The sequence below is a fragment of the Anolis sagrei genome, chromosome 1 (assembly GCF_037176765.1).
Source record: "Anolis sagrei isolate rAnoSag1 chromosome 1, rAnoSag1.mat, whole genome shotgun sequence".
Taxonomy (NCBI): domain Eukaryota; kingdom Metazoa; phylum Chordata; class Lepidosauria; order Squamata; family Dactyloidae; genus Anolis; species Anolis sagrei.
Window position 1 is genome coordinate 247246156 of NC_090021.1, and position 25677 is coordinate 247271832.

At 40.3% G+C, this 25677-nt stretch overlaps 1 protein-coding gene across 1 annotated transcript; it reads left to right on the forward strand.

Moving 5' to 3' along the window:
- The first annotated feature begins 1498 nt into the window (after positions 1-1498).
- TPH1 (tryptophan hydroxylase 1) lies at positions 1499-25172 on the forward strand. Its single transcript, XM_060768022.2, has 11 exons — positions 1499-1717; positions 9638-9775; positions 12434-12617; positions 13109-13209; positions 14306-14373; positions 16882-17078; positions 18046-18181; positions 18879-19005; positions 21476-21571; positions 22228-22361; positions 23540-25172. Exons 1-11 carry the CDS (start codon positions 1592-1594, stop codon positions 23712-23714), a joined length of 1482 nt encoding a protein of 493 aa, XP_060624005.1. The 5' UTR covers positions 1499-1591; the 3' UTR covers positions 23715-25172.
- Positions 25173-25677: the final 505 nt, after the last annotated feature.

Here is a 25677-nt window from a genome sequence, read left to right on the forward strand (position 1 = left end):
TTTTCAGTTTCTCCTTCTGTATGTGTGTCAGAGTAGTGTAGAGGTTTGGTTGTTGCACTATGGAGACCAAGGTTTGATTCTAGGCTTGCCCAGGGGTGACCCTTGGCAAGTCACGCTCTCTCAGCCCCAGAAAGCCAATGGCTTGAAGGCACACAACAATGAAATGTTTGTGTGTGTATAAAGCTGCTTGCTAGCATTTCTGAATAGAATAAAGTGGGAAAGAAAAAGAAACTCATTACTAAGTTTGCTACTTATTTCTTTACCGTTCCTGTACCTTTATTAGATGGAAAGTCAACTGGAAACTCCAGTATTTCAACTGATGAAAACTGTGGTATCTTAGAGTTGGAGGAGATCTTGTGGGCCATGCAGGCCAACTTCCTTCCAAGAAGCATGAAAATTACATTCAAAGCACCCCGACATATGGCCATCCAGCTTCTGTTTAAAAGCCTCCAAAGAAGGAGCCTCCATGACACTCCGGGGCAGAGAGTTCCACTGCTGAACAGCTCTCACAGTCAGGAAGTTCTTTCTCATGTTCAGGTGGAATCTCCTTTCCTGTAGTTTGAAGCCATTGTTTTGTGTCCTAGTCTCCAGGGCAGTAGAAAACAAGCTTGCTCCTTCCTCCCTATGGCTTCCCCTCACATATTTATACATGGCTGTCATGTTTCATCTCAGCCTTCTCTTCTGCAGGTTAAACATGCTTAGCTCTTTAAACCACTCCTCATATGGCTTGTTCTCCAGACCCTTGATCATTTTAGTCGCCTTCTAGACACATTCTAGCTCGGTTCATCAGCTAGGTCTGGCTTCTTACTGCCTGGAGGAATTCCAGACAAGAAATAATCAGGGCCACCTCCTAACAAAGGATTCCCCCAGGCAGTAAGAAGCCAGACCTGGAAACTGCTAGGCCATTAAATGCTAATCAAGGTGGCCAATTGCAACGTTCACACCTACCACAAACAGACAAGAGTTGTTTCTCCCACCCTGGACATTCCAGAGACATATAACCTCAGTTATATGCCTAGTTTCCAGCAGATCATACAACCTCTGAGGATGCCTGCCATTGATGCAGACGAAACGTCAGGAGAGAATGCTTCTGGAGCATGGCCATACAGCCTGGAAAACTCACAACAACCCAATATACCACTACTTGGATGCCGAAATGTAAGGTATCTAATCTGAGTGTGCATCTTGACACCACTTTATTTGCCATGGCTCAGTGCTGGGGAATCCTGAGAGCTGCCGTTTGATGGGGCATCAGGACCTTGGAAAAGGAAAGCTCCCATGATTCGATAGCATTGAGCCAGGGCAGCTAAACTCTATGAATCCCACAGGGTAGATGTACCCTAAGGCTCCTTGGGCCCCGGTTCCTCACTGCAGGGCCCTCCCTCTCCGCCCAGGGAGGCAGGACGAGGCAGCCTCTCCCTCCTGCCCCAGCTCCCCTCCCCGGCCAGGAGATTAAGAGGAGAGGCTTCCCTCCCTCCCTCCCTCCCTCGCCTTTCTGCTGCCCATAAATAGCCGGGCGGCGGGAGGCTGGCTGCAGAGCGGGCCCCAGTCCGTCCCAGTCTCTCCACCCTGCCGCCTGCCCTCCCGCAGCATGTACTCCAGCAGGATCGAGGTGCCCCGACGGGGGCGATCCTTCGACTCCATGAGCAGCAGCTTCGAGGAGAACCAGCTCAACAACGTGGTGGAGAACCTCTCCTCCCTCTCCGTCCTCAACGAGGTAGGCACCGGCAGGCAGGCAGGCTCCTGGGGTCCCATGGCTCTTGGAGCGAAAGAGGCAGGAGATCAAGGCCAGCACAAGCACGAGGTTTGCTGGAGCCCTCTGCCTTCGGTGTCCCTAGGCGCGTCTTCATTGTAGAATTAACGCAGCTTCACCTTCTTTTTTTTTTTTGGTTTTTAAAAAATTTCGGCTCCAGCTTCACTTTAGAGCAGGCATGGGCCAACTCTCTTAACTTGGGGGCCGCAGGCTAGCACTCCCTGCTAGGACGACGGGATGCCCAGTGAGAGAAGGAAGGAAAGACGAAGGAGAAGAAAGGAAGGATGGAAGGAGAAAGAGGGAGTGAGGGAAAGAGGAAGGGAAGAGGAAAGGAAGGATGGATGGAAGGAATGAAGGAAGGAAGAGAAGGGTAAAGGAAAGAGAGAGGAAAGGAAATACAAAAGGGAAGGAAGGAAGGAAAGAGAAAGAGGGAGAGAAGTAGGAAAGGGCTAAGGAAGGAAGGATGAAAAGGTGGAAGGGAAGCATGGAAGGAGAAAGAGGGAGGGAGGTAAGGAGGAAGGAAAGAGGAAAGGGAAGGAAGGAGGGAAGGACGAAAGAGTGGAAGGGAAGGAGGAAGGAAAGAGAGAAGGAAGGATGAAGGAAGGAGGGAAGGATGAAAGAGTGGAAGGGAAGGAAGAAGGAAAGAGAGAAGTAGGAAAGAGGTAAAGAAGGAAGGACGAAAAGATGGAAGGGAAGGATGGAAGGGGAAAGAGGGAGGGAGGTAAGGAGGAAGGAAAGACAAAAGGGAGGGAAGGATGAAAGAATGGAAGAGAAGGATGGAAGAGTGGAAGAATGGAAGGATGAAGGAAAGAAGGGAAGGATAAAGGAAAGAGAGAAGGAAAGAAAGAGAAAAGGGAAGGAAGGGAAGAGAAAGAAGGAGAGAAGTAGGAAAGAGGTAAGGAAGGAAGGACGAAAAGATGGAAGGGAAGGATGGAAGGGGAAAGAGGGAGGGAGGTAAGGAGGAAGGAAAGACAAAGGGGAGGGAAGGATGAAAGAATGGAAGAGAAGGATGGAAGGAAGGGAAGATGAAGGAAAGAGAGAAGGAAGGAAGGATAAAGGGAAGGATGGAAGGAGAAAGAGGGAGTGAGGGAAAGAGGGAAGGAAGGAAGGGAAGGATAAAGGAAAGAGAGAAGGAAGGGAATACTAAAGGGAAGGAAGGATGTAGGAAGGAAGGGAAGGAAGGAAGGATGAAGGAACCAGAGAAGGAAGGAAAGACAAAAGGAAGGAAGGAAGGAAGGAAGGAAGGAAGGAAGGAGAAAGAGGGAGAGAAGTAGGAAAGAGGTAAGAAAGGAAGGACAAAAAGGTGGAAGGGAAGGATGGAAGGAGAAAGAGGGAGGAAGGTAAGGAGGAAGGAAAGACAAAAGAGAGGGAAGGAGAGAAGGACACAAGGGTGGAAGGATGGAAGGAAGAGAAAGAGGAAGGAAAGACAAAAGGGAGGGAAGGATAAAAGGGTAGAAGGAAGGAAAGGAGGAAGGACAAAAGGGTGGAAGGGAATGGAGAGAGGGGGGAAAGGAAGGGGACGGAGGAAAGAGTGAGGGAAGGAAAGACAAAAAGGAAGGAAAGAAGGAGAAAGAGAGAGGGGGGGAAGGACAAAAGGGAGGGAGGGAAGGAGAATGGAAAGAGAGAAGGAAGGATAGAATGGTGTGAGAGAGGAGGGCCTGAGAAAAGAGCCCAAGGGGCTGCATCCGGCCCCCAGGCCTGGGTTCGCCCATACCTACTTTAGAGAGATGGAAAACAAGTTTCATTTCATAGTTTGAGCGGCTCCTGGAAGACAAGAGGGTCTATCTACACTAGGCATGGGTAAACTTGGGCCCTCCAGATATTTTGGACTTCAACTCCTACTTAAGTGGCTGGGTGGGGGGGGGGGGGGAGGATGGGACCTGAGACTGTTAGGGATTGGGGAAGTTGAAATCCAAAACACCTGGAGGGCCCAAATTTGCCCATGGCTGTACTAGTTGGAATAGAAGGCTGATGACTACAAGTCCCATGATTTTCACATTGATGGCCTGTTCCAAGTATTTCTGTTTTAGTATTTCTTTCAAAAGGAATCTTGTGTAACCTTTAAAACTAGCCAGTTTATTTCAGCACCAACTTTTGTCAGCTGCAGCAGACCTCTTGAGATGCGTCTGAAAAAACTGGGGTGTCACTCTCAACAGTTCTGCTGAAACAAGTGGGTCGCTTCTGAAGATGCCCCAAGGTCCCCCTTTCTTTCCACACCCCTCTTTGAATACATAGATGGGTTTCTTGCTTGCACAGAGCCCTCTTCCATTCTTTACACTTACAGTAGAGTCTCGCTTTTCCAACATAAATGGGCCGGCAAAATGTTGGATAAGCAAAAATATTGGATAATAAGGAAGGATTAAGGAAAAGCCTATTAAATGTCAAATTACATTATGTTTTTACAAATTAAGCACCAAAACATCATGTTTTATACCAAATGGACAGAAAAAGCATAACGGTAATGTTATGTAGTAATTACTGTATTTATGAATTTAGTACCAAAATATCGCAATGTATTGAAAGAGCTGTGGATCCAGGCGGGAGGCAGACTGCGTTGGATAATACAGAACGTTGGATGAGCAAAGGTTGGATAAGTGAGACTATATTGTATTAATAAGTGAGGTTCCTCCAGCATCACTTGAGTTAAGTTACAAAAACAGTCCAGATTCAGGCAGGGAGAGAAAGAAGAGAGGGTTCTTGCATCTGGGGCGGACAAGACTGATGATGGTTAATTACAAAACCAAAATAGCTCACTTACAGTAGAGCTATTTAGGATCCAAAATCATTCAGAAGGCAGTGAAGAACTAATTTGGGATAAGCTCTTGTTCTGTCTGCTCCAGACCTCTGCAATTAGAAAATGTAAAGCCCACTTAACCTAATTGTTTGTGTGTGTGCCCTGAAGTTGCCTCTTAACTTCTGGTGACCTGATGAACTTCATAGGGTTTTCTTAGGTAGAGAATCTTCAGAACTGGTTTTGCCAGCTCCTTCCTCTTAAATCTTACCTATGGCACCTGCTTTTCACTGGTGGTCTTGCATCCAAATGCTAACCAGGGCTGACCTTGCGTAGCTTTCAAGGTTTGAAGGGATAGTATCCCCCAAATTTCAATTTTTCAGACTTTTAGACTTTAGCCCCAGAATTTCTATTGGCCAAGCTATCTGGGGCCCCTTCCACACAGTAGAATAAAATCTCACATTTTCTGCTTTGAACTGGAATATATGGCAGTGTGGACTTAGATAACCCAGTGGAAGGGTCCTGGGGACTTCTAGGGGTTGAAATCCAAAACATCTGGAGAACCAAAGTTTAGAAACCACTGCTTTAGAGTATTTAGGGCCTTTGGATTCATATATACATACAATCTGGATAATTCTGGGTGCTCATTCACATTTGTTTCGTAGGTTGCCATAAATACACACTTCTTTAGGGCAAGGTTAGCAAATGAGGGGACAAGAAAATACCTTCTGGGTTTCCAAATTTGCCCATGGGCTTCCAGTGAGTAGTTCTTATTTAATAACTCACTCGACCCTCTATATCCTTGGTTTCTAGTATCTATGGCTTGAAAGTACTGTTTAAATCCCAAAGAGTAAACTTTGGGTTTGTTCATTATTTTTACATAAAGGGCATCATTTTACTACAACATTGTATACAATGGCACTTAGGTATCCACACATTTTGCCATCCAGAGGAGGTCCTGGAGCCAAGCCTTAGTGGATACTGAGGACCCACTGTATTATATCACACTATCACTGTTATTCAGAGCATTTCAAAACCAGAGGTAGCTCTGGTGGTTTCTGTGGGCTGAGATTCTGTGGTAAGGACCTGTTTAAGATGCCCCTTTAAAGTTGGAACTAAAACCCAGGACATTCTATTGACACAAGAGATACCGGCCACTGCTATTCACAATTAAAAGCATCGAGAACATAGTCACTATCCAACTAATTATTTCTGTTTCTGCTCCTTCCATTTGAAACTGCCTGTTCACTTGACAGCAAACTGTGAAGAGTCATATATATAGCTACTGTCTGCTAGATTGGTGGTCCTGGTATCCACAATGAACTGGGATTGCTAAGGTTTAACAGGGAACTTGCAGGAAAGAGCCCTGGCTGGGAAGCCTGGTTTAGAAGGTAAGAAGGAGATTTACCTTTGCTGAACTTGTTCTTAATGTCAGCAGTTTAAACATGCTCTCCTTGGGATTTCAAGCAGATTAGGGAGATGGGGGTCCATAGATGAGGAAACTGACCCTCTGCTTCTGAACTATGTTTTCTTATGGAGGATTTCTTTGGATATTCAGATTCCATGCTGCAGGGCTAGACCTACCAAGCAAATCTAGACAGAAATAGATATAACTATGTAGACAGAAAGAGGCAATAGCCACAGTCAAGAAGTGGAAAAGGGCAGGAAGCAGGTAAGTTATGTAGCCAGTGATTTATATATGGTTTTTCTTGGTTTGGTCTCCTAATACAAACCTAAATTCTGCATTAAAAGTCAAAATATTTGGACATTAGAAGGCAATTCATTTATTTGAATATAAACTGTCATGGATATATATGTCAATAAGGCGTACAATACAGGGTTAGTCAAAATGCATAGGCCAATAAGCCATTCAATTGAATGGCTTATTGGCCTATGCATTTTGACTAACCCTGTATTTCAGATGCCCCATTAACATCTTTTGGTGTTTGTTGCAATAGATTAGCCACTTCACTTGATTTAATGTTAAAAAACTTTCTTTCATGTTTTGTTTTCTTGTTAACACATCTTTACTCAACACAGATAAAACAGAAAAGATTCCAAGGCTCCTTTTTAGGGTTGTACGTGCGTCAGAATTTTATAGTAATATCGCGAAAACCTGAAATCCCCAAAACAAGCCTTTCAATGTAAAGGTCTTTAATGTAAACAAGTGTGGTATAGTGGTTTGAACATTGGACTGTGTAACTCTGGGGAACAGGGTTTGAATCCCTGCTTGGCCATGGAAATTCACTGGGTGACCTTGGGCAAGTCACACTCTCTCAACCTCATAGAAAGGCAAAGGCAAATACCCTCTGAACAAATCTTGCCAAGAAAACCTCATGATAGGTTCTCCTGATGGTCACCATAAGTGGGAAACTACTTAGGATCACACAACAACACAACGGAGATCGTCTTTTGTATGCCACAATAAAAAAGCATTGTATTTAAGAACTGGCAGCTGAATTTGTCATTTTGTCCTCTTTCTTCAGGTGAACAGTAGAATCAATATGTTTCAAATAGATAAACAAATAAATCCAATTTCTGGATCAAGGGAATACTGATTCTCTACACTAGATCAATTACATGCCTCATGTAAACTCCACCTTAATTTAATTAATGTTGTTAAGTGTCAGGTTGACAATGAATTGAAAAATTCATGTCCGTCAATGAATGGAGGCAAAATAATGGAAGGAGATATAGGCAAAGAAGTAAGATTAGTGAGGGAGAAAGTCTGAAGAGAAAGGGAGTTTGATGGGCATGTAAAGCTTTGCCTACTGAGCATTGAAAGTCCTTTTGATTGTTCCTTGGCTTCTAAATCTTCAGATATTTCTAAGCAAGGACACAGGGAGCCAAGGATTGGCAACAGAGGAGCATATGAATGCAGAAATGACTGTGGGCCATAGCCATGACTGTCTCTTTTGTCTGTTTCTGCTCCTTCCATGAAACCTTTTGTGACATTCAGGGTTGACATTTAGGGTGACATATGGAGAAGTTCCTCAATGTACCTGCACTGTACAATTACAACAGCTGGCTCTGTGGTTATAAGCCAGAGTTTGGGAGTGTCACATCTATGGACTACAATTTCTAGAGCATTGTTATAATTCACGCTGTAGAACTAATACATCATAAATTGATACTTTATGGCATTGGCCATAATGGATGTGCAAAGTCTGAGAGCTACAAGGGAAGAACACTCATGTAAAAGGTCTGTATTTGTCAGTGACCTTGCTCTAGCATTCTGTAGAAAGGGAAGCTGGTGATTGGTACGCACAGTTTGGTGTACCTTTGTCTCACAGCCTCTTTCTTATGGAAAAAGTGGCTGAATTTCTGAAGTAAGCTTTCATTTTGGATACATAAGATATGTATATATTTGAAGTGATTCTGCATATTCTGACCCACTGGATGGTGGAACAGCCTACAGAATTATTGTGGACTGGGCAGTGCCTACAAGGTTGGCTGATGCAAGAGAATGTCTTTGGGATGATAAGATATTTGCTGTTTCCACACTCACTTCCTCCACTTCCAGTTATGCACTATTCTGTTGAAACCAGAATGACAGGAAGCTTCCATGTGACAACTATGTTATTAGTACCATAGAGACCAATTTTATAGGATCATATAGTTGAAGAGACCTCAGGGGGCATTAAGTCCAACCCCCTGCCATGCAGGAAATTTGGTTTAGTTGCCAAATAATTAGAAAAACCAAACAATATATTCTTGTGCCTTGTTAACAGCAGCTTGACTTGCAGAAGCAGCTCTTTTTCGTGTGGGAATGAGCCTTACCGTTTCCTAATACTTGTTAGAGGCACAGAAGGATGGGACTTTAAAAAATGTCAGCTAGGAATCCAAGTCCTGCAGCATGATTGACAGATTCCAGAGATAACATTTTAGCCAAATCAATGAATAATCAAATCCACAAAAATAAAACCCGCAAATGTGGAGGACAAACTGTACATGGTTTTTGCACCTTGCTGTTGTTTTTGTTATTTCTTTAAACAACAGCAACAAAATATATCCTTCGACAAAACAAAACATATCTATTTTAAGATCTAATTTTTAACCAGAAGTTGAACAGTTTGTGGGGAAAATGCTAAGGCTCAAAGAATAGGAGTTGAGCTGTACTTTTATTTCATACTTACGAGTGATTTATAATATACATTAAAGGCTTGCCCCCATTCTAATTAATATAGCTGTTGCAGGAGAGAGGTTTTATAGCACACGTCTATGCGTGTTTACTCAGGTGGTAATCCATCTTAATTTCCTTTTCAAACTGTAAATATAATTTCAAACTTGGCACCAGTCCTTTGTCTGTGCTTTCCAGGGTCTATACTGAATCAAATGGAGAATGGTGGGCCAGCACTTATGTCGATGTTATTGATTCTGTGGTTGTACACTAGTTGGGATGAGCAAAATGACAAAAGATTCAGATTTTGTCATGAAATATACACTATATCTAAATTAGCATAGAGAGTGGTAAACTACAAAGGGGTACCAGATATGACAATAGAAAGTATCTAATAATTTGTAGTGTGTGTGTGTATTTAATGGTGCTAATGTAAGGAAAAATGTTTCTAAACTGACTTAAGACAATGCCTGTATATCTTTGTAAATGGGGAGAATTGCAACAATTGATCAAGAAGCTGCAGTTTGAAGCCTTCTGAATGAGACACATTTTTACTTGAATGAAAGTGGATACTGCTTGTGTGAGAAAAATCAGCAGCTTTGTGAATGATATGCCAGAAAGTCATGATTTTTTTTGTGTTAGGAGCAACTTGAGAATCATCAAGTCGCTTCTGGTGTGAGAGAATTGGCTGTCTGCAAGGACATTGCCCAGGGGATGCCCAGATGTTTTACTATCCTGTGGGAGGCTTCTCTCATGTCCCCACATGAGATGCTGGAGCTGACAGATGGGAGTTCACCCCACTCCCTGGATTCTAACCGCCGACCTTTTGGTCAACAGTTCTGCCGGCACAAGGGTATAACCCCTTGTGCCACCAGGGGCTTCAAAAAGTCATGATAGTATCGAGTGAGAAGTACCGCTGTGCAAACATTTTGAACTTAACAGGTTGTATACATTTGACATTTTGTCTATTTGTTTAGAAAAAAAAATTGTACCTCTTCGAATTAAGACTGATTACCTTACTAATCATTTTTAGATCTACAAGTCAAACTACAGCCGGAATGAAGACAATAAAGAAAATGAAGACAACACAACTGAAAGGAGCAGAACCGCAGTCATATTCTCCTTAAATAATGAAGTTGGAGGACTTGTCAAAGCTCTGAAACTCTTCCAGGTAATCAGTCTCTGCTATGTATAGCAAGCACAATAAAGGTAGTAACAACTAGCACATAGATTTTACTCTTCTATTATGCTTTTGTTTTGTATCTTGAACACTTCAGCCAACCCTTCAGTATAGAATGAAATGTTTTTAAAAGCTTAATACGCATTAATTTTATTTTAATTTAATGTTATCTTAATGCTATTGGAATTGTAAGTGTTTTAATGGCATTGAATAATTGCCTATATGTGAGCCGCCTTGAGTCCCCTTCGAAGTAGAGAAAGATGTCTACAACTTTTCACTTTTCTCACAAGATATGATTATATTTTTCATACATTATCTGTCCCTGAATCTTCCCACACAGAACACACATATAAGATATTTGAACAGTAAACATTAATGAATAGCTAATTGACCCTCTGTGCAACTTGTAATTTAATGTGGAGCTCAGTCAGTCATTTCTCTGAGGGAAATCACACATATCCATTTTCTAGCTCAGCACTTTTTAAGCTTGAAAATTGCTGGGGGGTCTCCATGGACTACTTAAATTATTTTAAAATAAATCTATAAACCACAGCAGGTAAGTCATATTTTAATTTTAAAGAGCTTTCAACACTGGCATCATTATCATAATTAATAGTGCCTTTTAAAGTCCCTAAGCCAGACTGCTGAGAAGGACCTTTTTAATCAGCAAGACTGCAGGAAGATCATTTAATGAAAATCACACAGTTTAGGCCAGCACCTTATTAGTGCATTTGATAATCTGAGTAAAAAGGAGTGGAGAAAAATGGAACTGAAGTGAGTGGCCAATTGCAGACATAATAAATTGTGACAGCCTTTTGGAGAAGATCTGGATGGAGTTTGTAGGTGACCGTGAGATGTACAGATCCCAGCAGCAGAACCTCTTCTCTTGAAGATGGGGGACAATATTAAGCAACATGGACAATGGATCAAAGCCAGATTTTGGGATACTGTCGTTTCAAAAAAGGAATACGGATTTTAAAATGTAATTCAGCGACAATAGCAACGGCAGCAGAACAGAAGCTTCTAGCGTTAGCAGTAGAGTGAATGCACTTAAACAATACAATTTGCCATGAAACCCACTGGGCAATTGTGTACAAGTCATATTCTCTCCACTTCAGAGGAAGGCAAAGGGAAACTCTCCACTGAACAAATCTCTCTCCCCCCACCCATGATAGAGTCATTACAAGTTAACATGAATTGAAGGCACAGTGCAACACTTTAGTCCTTTGTTTTATATACTCTTTAAAATATAACAGAAACAGCTCTGCCAAAGGTGTATAATCAGAAGTAATCTAATTAAATTTTAGAAGGAATATATACAGTATTATATTGCTTTGGTAGGGCTGTATATTACATTGCTTGGTTTCTTGGAAGTCGTATAACATACCGTCCTGCCAAAGTAATTCAGTCTCGTATATATTCTTTTTAAAAATGTTAATGGCATTTATTTCTGCTAAATCAATTCCATTAACACGTATAGCCCCCCATTTCTCTCCCTGTGGACCTGTTTCAATGGTCTATTCTAGTTTGGTGAGGCACCAGCACTCTGCAGAGAAGGCTGAAGACCTTGTAAAACTACAACTCCCAGGATTCTATAATATTGAGCCATGGCAGTTAAGTGGTGTCAAACTGCACCAATTCTATATTGTAGATGCACCCCAAGATAAAAATTGTTTGTACTGAACATACTGAACATGAATAATACAAATAAGCTTATATTCACTATGGAGATGGCTGAACTGAAAAGTGTTGATTATTTGGTAGACTACTTAGTACCATACTTAGTACCATACTACCATAATTGTTTTTGACTAAAGAGATGTAGGATAAAGGGAAAAAGCACAAAATTTGCTTCTTAGTTGCTGTGGAAAATCATAGAATCAAAGAGTTGGAAGAGACCTCATGGGCCATCCAGTCCAACCCCCTGCCAAGAAGCAGGAACATTGCATTCAAATCACCCTTGACAGATGGCCATCCAGCCTCTGTTTAAAAGCTTCCAAAGAAGGAGCCTCCACCACGCTCCGGGGCAGAGAGTTCCACTGCTGAACGGCTTTCACAGTCAGGAAGTTCTTCCTCATGTTCAGATGGAATCTCCTCTCTTGTAGTTTGAAGCCATTGTTCCGCATCCTAGTCTCCAAGGAAGCAGAAAACAAGCTTGCTCCCTCCTCCCTGTGGCTTCCTCTCACATATTTATACATGACTATCATATCCCCTCTCAGCCTTCTCTTCTTCAGGCTAAACATGCACAGCTCCTTAAGCTGCTCCTCATAGGGCTTGTTCTCCAGACCCTTGATCATTTTAGTCGCCCTCCTCTGGACACATTCCAGCTTGTCAATATCTCTCTTGAATTGTGGTGCCCAGAATTGGACACAATATTCCAGGTGTGGTCTAACCAAAGCAGAATAGAGGGGTAGCATGACTTCCCTAGATCTAGACACTATGCTCCTCTTGATGCAGGTCAAAATCCCATTGGCTTTTTTTGCCGCCACATCACATTGTTGGCTCATGTTTAACTTGTTGTCCACGAGGACTCCAAGATCTTTTTCACACGTACTGCTCTCGAGCCAGGCGTACCCCATTCTGTATCTTTGCATTTCGTTTTTCCTGCCAAAGTGGAGTATATATAACCAAAGTGTATTCATCTACCAGGAAAAACATGTGAACCTTGTGCACATAGAATCTCGAAAATCTAGAAGACGAAATTCGGAGTTTGAGATCTTCATAGCATGTGACAGCAACAGGGAGCAGCTAGATGAGATCTTCCAACTGTTGAAATCCCATGTCAACGTTGTTTCTGTGAACCCAACAGACAATTTCACTGTGCAGGAAGATGGTAAGATGGAATATAAAAAAGTAGTGTGCTAGCAATGCACATATATTTTAAAGATGTGGTGGTGAACCAATACTTATGATACTGGAATGCTTTTCCCTTTCAAGGAAATGTCTCATTTTTATCTTCTAGACAGAACATTCTTTAGTATTTTCTATTAACATATTTCTTGGAAAAGACAATGAGAAGTGCTTAAGAGATATTTATTTGGGCCATAACAAATGTTTTAGAAACAGATGCATTAGCTGGCAAGAGTTATAGAAATGTAATGGGAATTGTGAGGGAAATAGCAGGGCTAAGTTATTTTTAAGACAATAGGAAGTGCTCAGCGTTCTGTACATGTCAGATAGTGATATGTTCTCTCATCCTTTCCCCATTAACTCCTTAACAACAAGATTTTATTTGTGGCTGTCAAAGTAATTCATGAGAACTGTTCTCTTCTTCTAACCAACTTTGAAACATTATTAACAATGTGGGTTTCAACCACTTCCTAGATATGGAAAATACCCCTTGGTTCCCTGAGAAGATCTCGGATCTAGATAAGTGTTCAAACCGTGTTCTGATGTATGGATCCGATCTAGATGCAGACCATCCTGTAAGTAATTTTCCATTAACATTTGCCCCTCAATATTTTAAATATTGTCTTAACCTTTATATATGCAAAGTGAATTAACTTTGTATATCTAATACAGGCATGGGCAAACTTTGGTCATTAGGAATTGTGGAGTTGGAATCCAAAACACCTGGAAGGCCAAAGTTTGCCCATGCCTGATCTAATATGTTAGTTATTCACTACATGCTCACACTTTGTTACATTTTAAATAATTATGAAATATAAAATGCTGAAGTCACATAGGCTATATCTACAGCTATAATATAACAACATGCTTTGAAGATAATATATATATGAGGTGGCAGAGGGTTGTGGAAAATATTTATTCCCAAACTCCATGAAATGCCAAAAAGACCCAATTTTGCCAAAAAGCTCTTATGACATTGGCTTCCATTAATTCAATGGAGCACATATAGGTTCTAATGCACAATCAGTTAATCCTCCAGATTTGCTGGGGTTAGGGGCACAGAACCCCTGCGTAAATGGAAAAATCATGAATTAAAAATGATTTTTTAAAACCCGTCAGAATCTCTAGATCAGGCATAGGCAAACTCTGCCCTCCCGTTGTTTTGGACTTCAACTACCACAATTCCTAACAGCCTCAGGCCCCAGGTCCAAAACACCTGGGGGGGCCAAAGCTTGTCTATGTCTGATCAAGATCTTCCAACACACCTCTATGTTAAACATCCAGAGAAGCACATGATCACCCTGGAAGACCTAGAAACTCCTATTAGTCAAATCCGTGAAATATTCAATCTGTAAAAATGAAACCTACAAAAGTTCATCTATTTTCAAATGGCCCTTCTGCAGTGGGTGTGAGCAGTAGAGTCTGCACCACTGATTTAGAGGAGGTTATATATTTAATGATGTTCCAAAGCAACGTAAAAAAACAAAACAAAACAAAACAAAACAAACCCCCAGTTGGATGCATTTTCTTGTACTGAATGTTTCTGAAAACTGACCTCCTACCAAACTGCTTTGACGGGTTTTAGATATTTGCTTTTTCATTTGTTTTTGGCATTCTAAGCATATTAACCACAAAGACTGATGGTCGATTTTTGTTTTAATTCACCCTTAGGGTTTCAAAGACAATGTTTATCGGAAGAGACGGAAGTATTTTGCAGACCTAGCTATGAATTACAAACAGTACGTATCAGTGTTTCTTACAGGATCTTGTTAGAGATGGAACAGCAGATTTGAGCAGGGAATTTGGAAGATGCAATATTGAGGCCCTGTGTATTTTTAGTAATTGGGTTGTTATGTGTCTCTGAGGATGCCTACCATAGATGCTGGCAAAACATCAGGAGAGAATGCTTCTGGGACATGGCCATACAGCCCGGAAAACACACAAGAACCCAGTGATTCCAGCCATGAAAGCCTTTGATAATACATTTTTAGTAATTGTTTGCCTTTGAAATGTAAAGATTCATTAAGAGGCAAGGCAGTTCTTTTCAGCACTCAAAATTCACAGGAACTGTAGGTCTCCCCCGACCTGCTTCTGCAACTGAACCCCACAGCTCTACTAAATCTAGCACTTCAATCCTTATCCTTGGCAGACTGTGTGTCTCAGGTTTGTGTAAGAGGGTCATCCACTTCAATTTGAAAAAAAATCTGCCTTCACTGCCCATTAAATAGCATTTCTGTTTCCCACCAGATATTAGATGAAGAGTGTATCTACACTACAGAGTAATAGCAACTTGATATCTTTTTTAATTACTACCAACCTATGGAATTTGAGGATTTGCAGTTTTTTAAGGGACTGAAAATTCCTAATGCCCAGCAAAGTGAATAGCAGTAGCAAAAGAGGATGACTGGATTAAGGATGTATTGACTCCATGAAGGAAGCTATAGTGTCATGTTTTAAGACCAGAACAGGGCTGTAGATCTGGCTCATGTTCATGGAAATCACACAGATAACTATAAATGGAAGCTAACATGATGGCAAATAACAGCTGCAGGTGTGGTACAAAATGAATGGACTAGAGCAGGGGTCCTCAAACTAAGGCCCGAGGGCCAGATATGGCCCTCCAAGGTCATTTATCCGGCCCTCACTCAGGGCCAACCTAAGACAGCTTGAAAACACACAACAACAACAATCTTATCAGCCAAAACCAGGCCCACACGTCCTACTGAAATACTAATAAGTTTATATTTCTTAAAATTGTTCATTTTAATTATTGTATTTCTTATTTGCACTACAAATAAGATATGTATTTTATTTATTTATTTATTTATTTACAGCTTTTATATTCCGCCCTTCTCACCCCGCAGGGGACTCAGGGTGGATTACAGTGTACATATATATGACAAACATTCAATGCCAATTTTGACTTACAACATATATAGACATACACAGAGGCTATTTAACTTTTTCTGGCTGCCAGGGGAGCTGTCGCTTTCATCGTCCATCTGCGATGCTGATGAAGTACCTCCGCATTCCTCACATGCTTCCCGCTGGAGTGCTTCTTTATGGCCTCATAAATTAGTTAAATTTAGCCTCCCCACACTTTTAAGGTGGTACCTTATTTTGCTACTTGACAGATGCAACTGTCTTTCGGGTTGCAAAGGTCGACAACAGGCTACACAATGGTTGGAAACCCACTCCAACCTGGACTGGCTTTGAACTCATGACCTTTTGGTCAGAGTGATCTTAATGCAGCTGACACTCAGCCAGCTGCGCCACAATCCCGGTGTTCATAGGAATTCATTCATGTGGTTTTTTTTCAAATTATAATCCGGCCCTCCAACAGTTTAAGGGACTGTGATCTGGCCCTCTGTTTAAAAAGTGTGAGGACCCCTGGGCTAGAGTCTCCAGCAGAGATACTGAATCTTGTACAAAACCTGTATATCCTAGGTTTTCAAAGAGTAGAAGTCACAAAAACAGCATTAAACTGCTGTAACTAAGTTGTTTAGGTACACTTTTTACTCAGCTCAACAGAAAGGAAACTACTCTCAAATTTCATAAATAAACAACAGAAACTATGTCCATACATTCTTTGAATATATGATGTGGTAAATTGCACACATCCAAAGTCTATGTGTGTGAATAATGTCTGGATGAAGCTAAGGTTATTTATTTCATAACAGCCCTCCAAGCTCTCTCTCCGCAAGAAACAGGGGAGGGAGAAGTGATTGTGTGTAGGAGTTCATTGTGCAAAGAAAATGCACAACAGAGAAAATAAGTTTCCTTCCTTTTCTGTTTGTAGACAACTTATCTCTAGAAAAGTGGCTTTTGGAACTTCTGTGAAACATGGTGGTTTCTTGGAAATGCTTATCTGGGCTCTTGAGGTGGGAAAAGAAAAGGGAAGGGGATCCACCCCCTGCAACAGTGTAGATGTGTTCGTAGCTCCCAGACCTTGGATATTGTATTCTGTTAATTAATCTAAAGTAATAGATTGAAATTCGCAAGTGTTCACATTTAGAGGTGTTACCAGATCCCATTCAGAGCTTCAGAAGAACAGGCCATACCTAAAGCTTGGGAAAATATAGTCACTAATGTGTTTAAAAAATAAATAAAACAGAGTATGGCAGTTAAACACAGACCATTGGTTGATTCAAATTTCTCGTAGAAAGGAGAGGTATTTGACACAGTTTGTTTTCTTTTTTTAACTCAGTGTTTAATTAGTTAAAGTTCATTCTGCCTTTCTGTTACAGTGGTGACCCAATTCCAAAAGTTGAATTCACTGAGGAGGAGATCAGAACTTGGGGCACCGTATTCCGAGAGCTCAATAAGCTCTACCCAACCCATGCTTGTCGAGAATATCTTAAAAACCTACCTTTACTATCCAAACACTGCGGCTACCGAGAAGACAACATACCCCAACTTGAGGATGTATCACGTTTTCTCAAAGGTAATGGGGAAAGATGGCTGTTGGAGCATTTTTTCCCTGAGCCAAGCTACAGTTACAAGAAGGGCGGGGAGCTTATTTTTCTTGATAGAAGAGCTTGATAACATTACATTTTTGGATTTCAGCTTCTATAACCCCTCAGGCAGCATAGTCAATAGTCAAACTTGGTGGAAAATTCTAGAAGTCATATTTTTTTAAAGTCATATTTTGAAGCTCTAATTGTATTCCACTTTTCTTCTAAGGCTGAACTCCTGGGAGTTGCCTAAAATTGAGGTGAGAACTGATGGCAGGTGGGCTCCAAAGCAAAAGTGGTTGCTCATCTTTATATTACAGTATGGCTTTGAATTACAAGAAGTTAAAAGATGTGTGTATGTGGGAACCAGCAGACATAAAAGCTGACCAGATGAAATAGGGGACGAAGCAAACATTTGAGCATATAAAAACTGAAAAGATAGAAAGCTACAAAAACTGACTCACCTAGAACAACCAGCAAAGTCTTGAAGTCCTTTTTTTCTCTTCCTCTTCCTCCACCCTTCTTCATAATCACCACTATCATCTATCTTGTCTGATAGGGGTTTGTTCAGATCTTAGACTCTAGTCCAGAATGTGATTTTCCTGCTTCTTGGCAGGAGTTTGTACTGGATGGCCCATGAAATCTTTTCCAACTCTATTATTCTATGACTTGGAAACATCATTTTCTTGGATTACTACTGTTCCCTGCCAAATTTACTTAGAGGGTGTTTTGTATCCAGAAGTTACCTGTTCTGGTAATATCTCCTCCATTCTCTTGGATAATCCATTCCCATGTGCTAATTTAGAAATAAATTATATCCAGCTCAATTGTCTTACTTCCAAGTAAATGTACATGCATCTGCCTTCCTAAGCTGGGGGAAGTTTATTTCTCATAATATGACTTTCAGAATCCTCTATCTTAGAAATTTTTTATTCCTTTCATGCTTTGTTTTTGCAGAGCGTACTGGATTTACAATCCGCCCAGTTGCTGGATACCTGTCTCCCAGAGATTTCTTGGCAGGCTTAGCGTTCAGAGTATTTCACTGCACTCAGTATGTAAGGCACAGCTCGGATCCTCTTTACACCCCAGAACCGTAAGTAACTATTTCCCTTCCCCAAAAAATACTTATTCCAAACCATGGCCACAGAATCCTGCAGTCAACCATGCTCCTGTAGAAGTTCTTAGAGGTTCTGGGGACTGTAGTCCAACACATTTTGAGAGTAGAGGGAAGGCTGCTCTAAATACTAGTTTTGAAATTTAAACTGAAAAATGTTTCATATCCTGGAGCATGGAGCATACATGAATAAAATAAAGTTTCAAGTGTAATCATGTTGGACAAAGAACAAGATGAACCAAATTCCAAAATTCACAAAAGAGTGATATCTTTATTAGATAACCAAAATACACACACACACACAAACTAATTCAATATTTCAAAAGTACATTGGGAGTTGGGTTTTTATTTCCAGAAAAAGTTCACGAATACTTTGGGACCACAATTGGTTGGATTTATTTATACAGCACCTAAAAGTTTTCCAAATGTATCTACACACAGACTTTTTGAGAATTCCAATGTTCTCTGCCTGAGGCCCCTTCTACACTGCCATATAATCTAGATTGTACTGGATTATATGAGTCTGCACTGCCATATAATCCAGTTCAAAGCACATAATCTGGATTTTATATGGCAGTGTAGAAGGTGCCTAAGATAGCATTACTGTATTTTTACATAGCAACTTTAAGAGAGCATCTGGTTAGTTCAATGTTATTTTGTTTTCTCTGCTTTCTAGTGATACTTGCCATGAACTTTTGGGTCATGTTCCTCTTCTGGCTGAACCCAGTTTTGCACAATTCTCTCAGGAAATCGGCATAGCATCACTTGGAGCATCTGATGAAGCTGTTCAAAAGCTGGCAACTGTAAGTAGAAGACACTGCTCAGTGAAATACGTTCTTTGGTTCCAGTAATTTGGTTTCCATACCATACACCCCTCTTAACAACTCCAAGTACTTTAAAAATGTTATAAAACAAAGCTTAAATGTTATGTAAATAGCAGTCATGAATATTGTGTGGAAACATTATGTGATATAGACAAATTAAATTCCTTTAAATCTCAATGTATTGCATCAGACTAACCTGTAGAGGGAACTTGCACTGTTTATGGTTCAACGATGAAGATGTTTGTGAACTGAAGACAGTGGTTTATTTAATGACTTGCCAGTTCAGATGTCCAGCAATCAAACTGAGCAATGTGACACCAAAGCAAGCATACAATTACAATTTGTAGCAGTTTAGGAAAATGTTCCCAGCAACAGCATACAAGATGTAGCAGCTTTTAGGAAACACTAGATGTATATTGGTCATTAGACAGCAGGCGTTAAGCCATAATGGAAAATAAGCAAGCACCAAGTAAAACTATTTACGTTGAACCTTACCCATTACATTTCAGATTGTTATTGTTATAAATAGGAAGCATCAATTTAGTTGATGGTCAGAATTTTTTGAAATGCGTATCCTTCTTTTTCTTGAGTTCCCTAAGATCTTAACTTTCCTTCAGCGTGACTCTGCCTTACTTGGGTTTGCAGTCTGCATCTGACCTTTCTGCTTCACTTGATTTTACTGAAGTCAATAAATCTTAATGGGTATAACTATCCCAAAATAAATTTCTTGTTAAATTTCCACAGGATATTTTTGTTATCATCCAAAGAGAATCACATAGTACAAAACTGCCCCTTTGACATGAGCAGCTATGTTAATCTATCACAGCAAAATCAAAATCTAGTTCTGTTGGTCCGTAAGGTGCAGAAATGTGCTTTGTGAACTTGATTAAAATCTCAGGTGTGGCTGCTATTGGCCATCAAGTTGGCAGTGACTTATTGCAATCCTGTGAATGAGGGATCTCCAAGAGTCTTGGCTATAGCCCTGCTCATGCTTTGTATGTTCAGGGCTATAGGGCAAGGGGCATCTCTTTTGAATCTTTGTCAATATTAGTTTATTTTGCTTTTCCAATGGCAGCTAAGGTTACTTTTCTTTCTTTATTAAGATTTTCCCATGGCGAATGGGTTGTTAGTATTGCGAGATGGAGAGTATGAATATCTCAGTCTGTTATAGCTCCCATCCTTTTGAACTTTGCTTTTAGAACAATATGCAGTAGACTTCTAGGATTGTTCAGCAATCTGTTGTGTTCCTAAATGAGTTTATATAGTTAAGAAGCAACTAAAACAGGGATGACTTTTTTCCATGTCCTTCTCATGGTCTTGGGTATGCTGCACATTGGGAAGGTGGGAATGGATGATAGGAATGGTAGGTGAGAAAGGCCTCCCCTAAATTAAACTAAATTGGGAAAATTAGAAAATTCCAGTGTATATACTCTATTACTGCCTTCTTAAAAATACATCTGATCTATCATCTCCCCCTTCATGACAGACGTAGATAGCCTTTTTGTATTTGTGAAAAAAATGCTGAAGGTAATGTTTGATTCCCAGGGTACTTTGACATTGTGCAATCATACCACTATCATTCCACTTTAATTGGCTTGTCCGGTTCCTATTAAAGTTGAGATTGTTGTTTGTGAAGCACCATAATGCTCTTGCCAGGCATGTAGCCAGGCAATTCTGATGGTGGTCCGCGAGATGGCCTTACTGGTACATTATTTAAACTGTTATGTTTATTCATATCATGATCTGATCACCATGCTCAATATATCCCATATGCATGGGGGTATTGGGGTAACGATACAAAAGATTTGCTAGGATAGACCCTCTTTCACTCAGACTCAGCCCCCCCCCTCCCCCCCGAAACAAATTCCTGGCTACAGGCCTGGCTCTTGCTAAGAATTCTGAATATGCTTCCCTAAAATACAAAACTCATGACTCCATAGAGCATTGCTTATAATAGATATGATGCCATAATTGAGCAGTATAAACGGGTCCTTGATTATACAGTAGCCTTCAAGTGACGCAATGTCGTCATTCTTTTGAGGTGAACAAGAGGTTTAGAAAAGTCTGGGAATCTCTCCAGTATTGGGGTTTTATTAAATGCCCATAGTTGATGATGTGTGCAAAGACTGAAGATGAAAGTATCTAAAAGCTGTTTGCCTTTGTTTGGAGACTTGGTTTTTAATGTTACTTTGCATCAAGGAAAAAAAAGCATGTAAACACTTGCTACTTAAGTGCCACCGTCTTGCATCTTTGCTGATCAAGGTTGCCAGAATAAAAAACTGGAGTTGACATGTGTACCTTTAAAGGTTGTGTAGAAGAGGGCATCTCAACAGGTGTTGCTTGTTATACGGTTGTATGACAAAAAAATTCTACTCACCCTTTAAAGGCTCCCTCCAGTTTTCCCAACAAGGTGTCAATGTGTCTTCATTTCGACTTTCTTCCTTTTCAGTGCTACTTTTTCACTGTGGAATTTGGCATATGCAAACAAGAAGGCCGGTTGAGAGCCTATGGAGCCGGCTTGCTTTCTTCTATCAGTGAACTAAGGGTAAGCACCAAATCAGGAGCAAGAGGATTTTAAGTATTTTTTAACATTCAGAGAAAATGTTTTGCCTCAGCCTACCTGTTAGAGTAACCAGATTGGCCCATGGGAATATAAAAAAAACAAACATTATATTTCTGTCAGAAATAATTTAAGTTGGGTTGATGTGGCCATGAAAACCTTCAACAATAGTAATAGATTGAAAATATGATCTTCAGTCAGACTTCAGTGATATAATGGCTTCTATATCAGAAATTCAGTTTACCACTCCAGGACTTAGTCTGAACTTTAAAGAGGATACCCAAGGCGCTGAATCTTTCTGTGAGACCTTTTAGCTCCTTTAACTTTGTGAGCAAAACCAAGTGTGGATTCACTTAAGTGCCTTACAAAATTGCAACCAGTGGTGATTTGATAGAGTGGACTTAGATTAGGATTTCCTGAGCTCTAGGATGATGCCTTGATAGGCACTGCTTGGTTTTCATGCCATGGCAAAAGGAAGACCTGTAAGAGAAGTTTCTTGAGGATTACACAAATTGGCAGAGCCTGGTCACAATATAATCTCATTATTTTAAGCCTGTGCAGATTTGTTGACAAGGTGCCCAATACAAACAGACACACATATCTCAATGTGTCTTTGCTGTTCTGTTTTGTCTAATAACCAGCATGCTTTATCTGGAAATGCCAAATTCAAGCCTTTTGATCCAAGTGTCACCTGCAAGCAAGAATGCATGATTACTACATTCCAGGAAGTTTACTTCATTTCTGAAAGCTTTGAAGATGCAAAAGAAAAGATGAGGTAATTTGATAAAATGCACCTGAGAGATTAAAAGATGATATACACGAATATTTCTTGAAAGTGAATAAATTACAAAAAGGAAAGTAGCCTCCTCACATTCTCGGGAATATGGGATGGCTGTTTATATTTTACATCTTCATATGCTAAATGACTGTACTTTTGGAAAGCAGATTTACTGCTTTCACATACCAAGGGGTCCATCTCCACTGTAGAATGAATGTAGTCTGACATTACTTTAACTTACATTGCTTAATGCTATGGAATCGTGGGACTTGAAGTTTGAGGATCTTGTAAAACAGTGGTTCTCCACCTGTGGGTCCCCAGATGTTTTGGCATTCAACTCCCGGAAATCCAAACAGCTGGTAAACAGCTGGGATATCTGGGAGTTGTAGGCCAAAACACCCGGGGACCCACAGGTTGAGAACCACTGTCGTAAAACTACCTTAGCACTGTTTATCTATATTTCAAATGTCGTAGCAGCTCCCATGAGCCTTAGCTAATATAATGAGCAGCAAAGCATGAAGAGACTTGTAGTTCATTGTAGTTCCCATTTCTCTCAATCCTGGACTGTTATAACTAGATCATCCACAATCTGCATCATAGCATGTTTCTTCACTGTGAAACCGACTCTTTCTTAAATACATTATAAACAGCCAAATAAGAAAAGTGTACAATTTAGTGGAAATCGATAAATTGACTTTTTTTCATTAAGGATAATACAACAGAGAAATTTAAGCAAAACTGATATCCTTGCATATTTGCATATTCCAGAGACCATTGGATTATGTCATCAGTCAAAGCGTTTGAAAACTAGTAGATATTATGTGCAGAAGTAAGCTTACTGAATGTGAAGGATACATTACCAAACAATAATTTTTGTATTAGAGGAAGTTAGTTAAGAAAAGAAACTTGAACATCATCTGGATGGTTGAAAGCTAAGCCCTGTTGCTCCCCCCCTTCCCTTCTTTTTTGTCTTTTTCCTTTTAGTATTAATTGGTAGGTACTGTGTACAAATGTAGTCTGTAAGCTGTATTATCCTATAAGTATGTCTTAAGTTGTACTGTCCCATACAATACTGCTGTCCCTGCCTACAAAGAAAAGTAATTGGCTGAAAGTTACATTAATAAGATTTAACACTCTGCTTTTAATCAAAATGTGTTTCTTTTCCATCAAAACAGAGAATTTGCGAAGACCATTAAACGCCCCTTTGGAGTGAATTACAACCCATATACGCAAAGCATTCAACTCCTGAGAGACACAAGTGGCATTGCGAATGCAGTGAACGATTTACGCCATGAACTTGACATCATTGGTGATGCCCTCAACAAAATGGGCAAGCAGCTGGGAATTTAACTTAGCTCACGATCTTTAGCCAGTCTACACTCAAGGATTATGGATTTCGATCCACTTTAGACCTGAAAATACTCTTTCTGTACTTCATGTGGAGTGCCACTTCTCGTAAAACCAATGGATGAATGAAATGGGAACATATGCTCAAAACCTTCATATCAATGTTTATATAAGTGTCTTTTTCCCGTTTTTCTTTTTTGGTCCCTCCTTAATGATCTGCAGACTTAAATTCCTCTAGGAACATTGATGAAGGATGGATCTTGCAAACTGCAACAGTGGAAAGCTAATGGTCCATGTAGTTTATTATTCTGGCTAATATTAGCTGCTATTAAGGAACCAACCCCCAAATCAGTGGTTCTCCACCTGTGGGTCCTCAGATGTTTTGGCCTTCAACTCCCAGAAATCCAAACAGCTGGTAAACTGGCTGGGATTTCTGGGAGTTCTGAGCCAACCCACAGGTTGAGAACCACTGCCCTAAACCATGTACTATACTATCATGTGAAAGTCATACTTCATGTACACTTCCTTACTGGGATCATGCACATAATGGTAGATTTTGAAATGAAGCGAATACTTGCATGTGCAAATGGGCAAACATAGATTAATATGCCTAGACAAAACTGTACTATCTCTTGCTCTCCAATCAGATACCATACTTGTTCAAACATTATGTTATATTTTATCAGAAAGCTGCTGACAATCTTTGTTGTCATCAGCTTTGGGGACAGTGTCATGCAAGAGCCATCCTTCAATATCAGGAATCTGATGTAATAGCATCACACATTTGATACAATTAGATCTGAAGTATAAAAACACATCCAATCTAGACCTAAAATACAGAAATCTTTCAATCCTCATAAATGAACCTTATTTATAAGTTTTCGTTAGTCTGATATCTGTTGACTCCATTAACATTGGGATTGTCTAATTCATCAAGTGGTGAAAAACTCTCAAAACTCTCCATATGTAATATGATGATAATGGGGTGGCAAGTCTTAGTTCTTGTTTGGGTTCCCAGTTCCAACCCAATGGCAAAGCAATGGTTGGTGCCTTTCCCAGATTACATAGGAGCAGCTGAGTCAGGAATGTTTCCACCATTTTGAATTTCTCATAGTATTTCAGGCCAGTGATCCATAGAGTATTCTGGAACTGGGAGAAATTTAAAATGGCACCTGCTCTCTTAACCACTGTTGTCGAAGTAGATCAGCAGACCAAAGTGGGCAACACATGGCCTTTTAGCAGCTGCTGAGTCCTCTTGTCTCTTCTATGAAGCAAATTATTACTGAGACGTCAGAAGACAGGTGCCTGCTTTTAATCTTTGTTTAGTTAGCTCCTTCAATGTATATTTGTAATTGATCTGCCTTTTGACGACCCTTTTTTGGGGGGGTAATGTACATTTTTGTCTTAAAACACACGTTGAATTAGGAATCTGAAGCTTTAAATAAACACAGGAAAAACAAAGAGGGATCATGAATTTGACTTCCTTTGCATTTATAAAGAACAGCATATGTTGGAAAGAACTGGATTCTAATATGAATGTGTGTGATTTATGGATTTGGGTTCATAATCTGTACTAGTTTAGAGTGATTTATTGTAGTGCTAGAATTTTTAAAACTCTAGAGTGCTTGGCAAACTGTTTTCCCATTTTAAAAACTTGATGCAATTTTCAAATACAAAATAGAGAAAATCAAACAAGCAAAGTGCGTTTTGTTATTTGAATCAAATATGGAAGTAATTGGGAATCATGCCCTCTGATCCCGTTACATATTTCTGTAGCTTCTGAAACAGCTGGGCATGAACTGTCAACGATGTAATTGTGAAGCAGGGGTGTCCAAACTCATTTTCATCAAAGACCACCTTATGTTGCCTTCAAAGAGCTATTGAATCGATGGGTGGAGAATCCGTGGATACAGAGGGCCAACTATATGTGTCTGTGTGTATATATAATATAGTGGTCTGTACTTTT

What these genes read in the sequence shown, in the direction of transcription:
- TPH1 (XM_060768022.2), top strand. Translation starts at nt 1,592, where the DNA reads ATGTACTCCAGCAGGATCGAGGTGCCCCGACGGGGGCGATCCTTCGAC. An exon ending in AAGCTCTGAAACTCTTCCAG is followed by an intron (nt 9,776 to 12,433) that starts GTAATCAGTCTC and finishes TTCATCTACCAG; the next exon opens with GAAAAACATGTGAACCTTGT. An exon ending in CTAGCTATGAATTACAAACA is followed by an intron (nt 14,374 to 16,881) that starts GTACGTATCAGT and finishes TTTCTGTTACAG; the next exon opens with TGGTGACCCAATTCCAAAAG.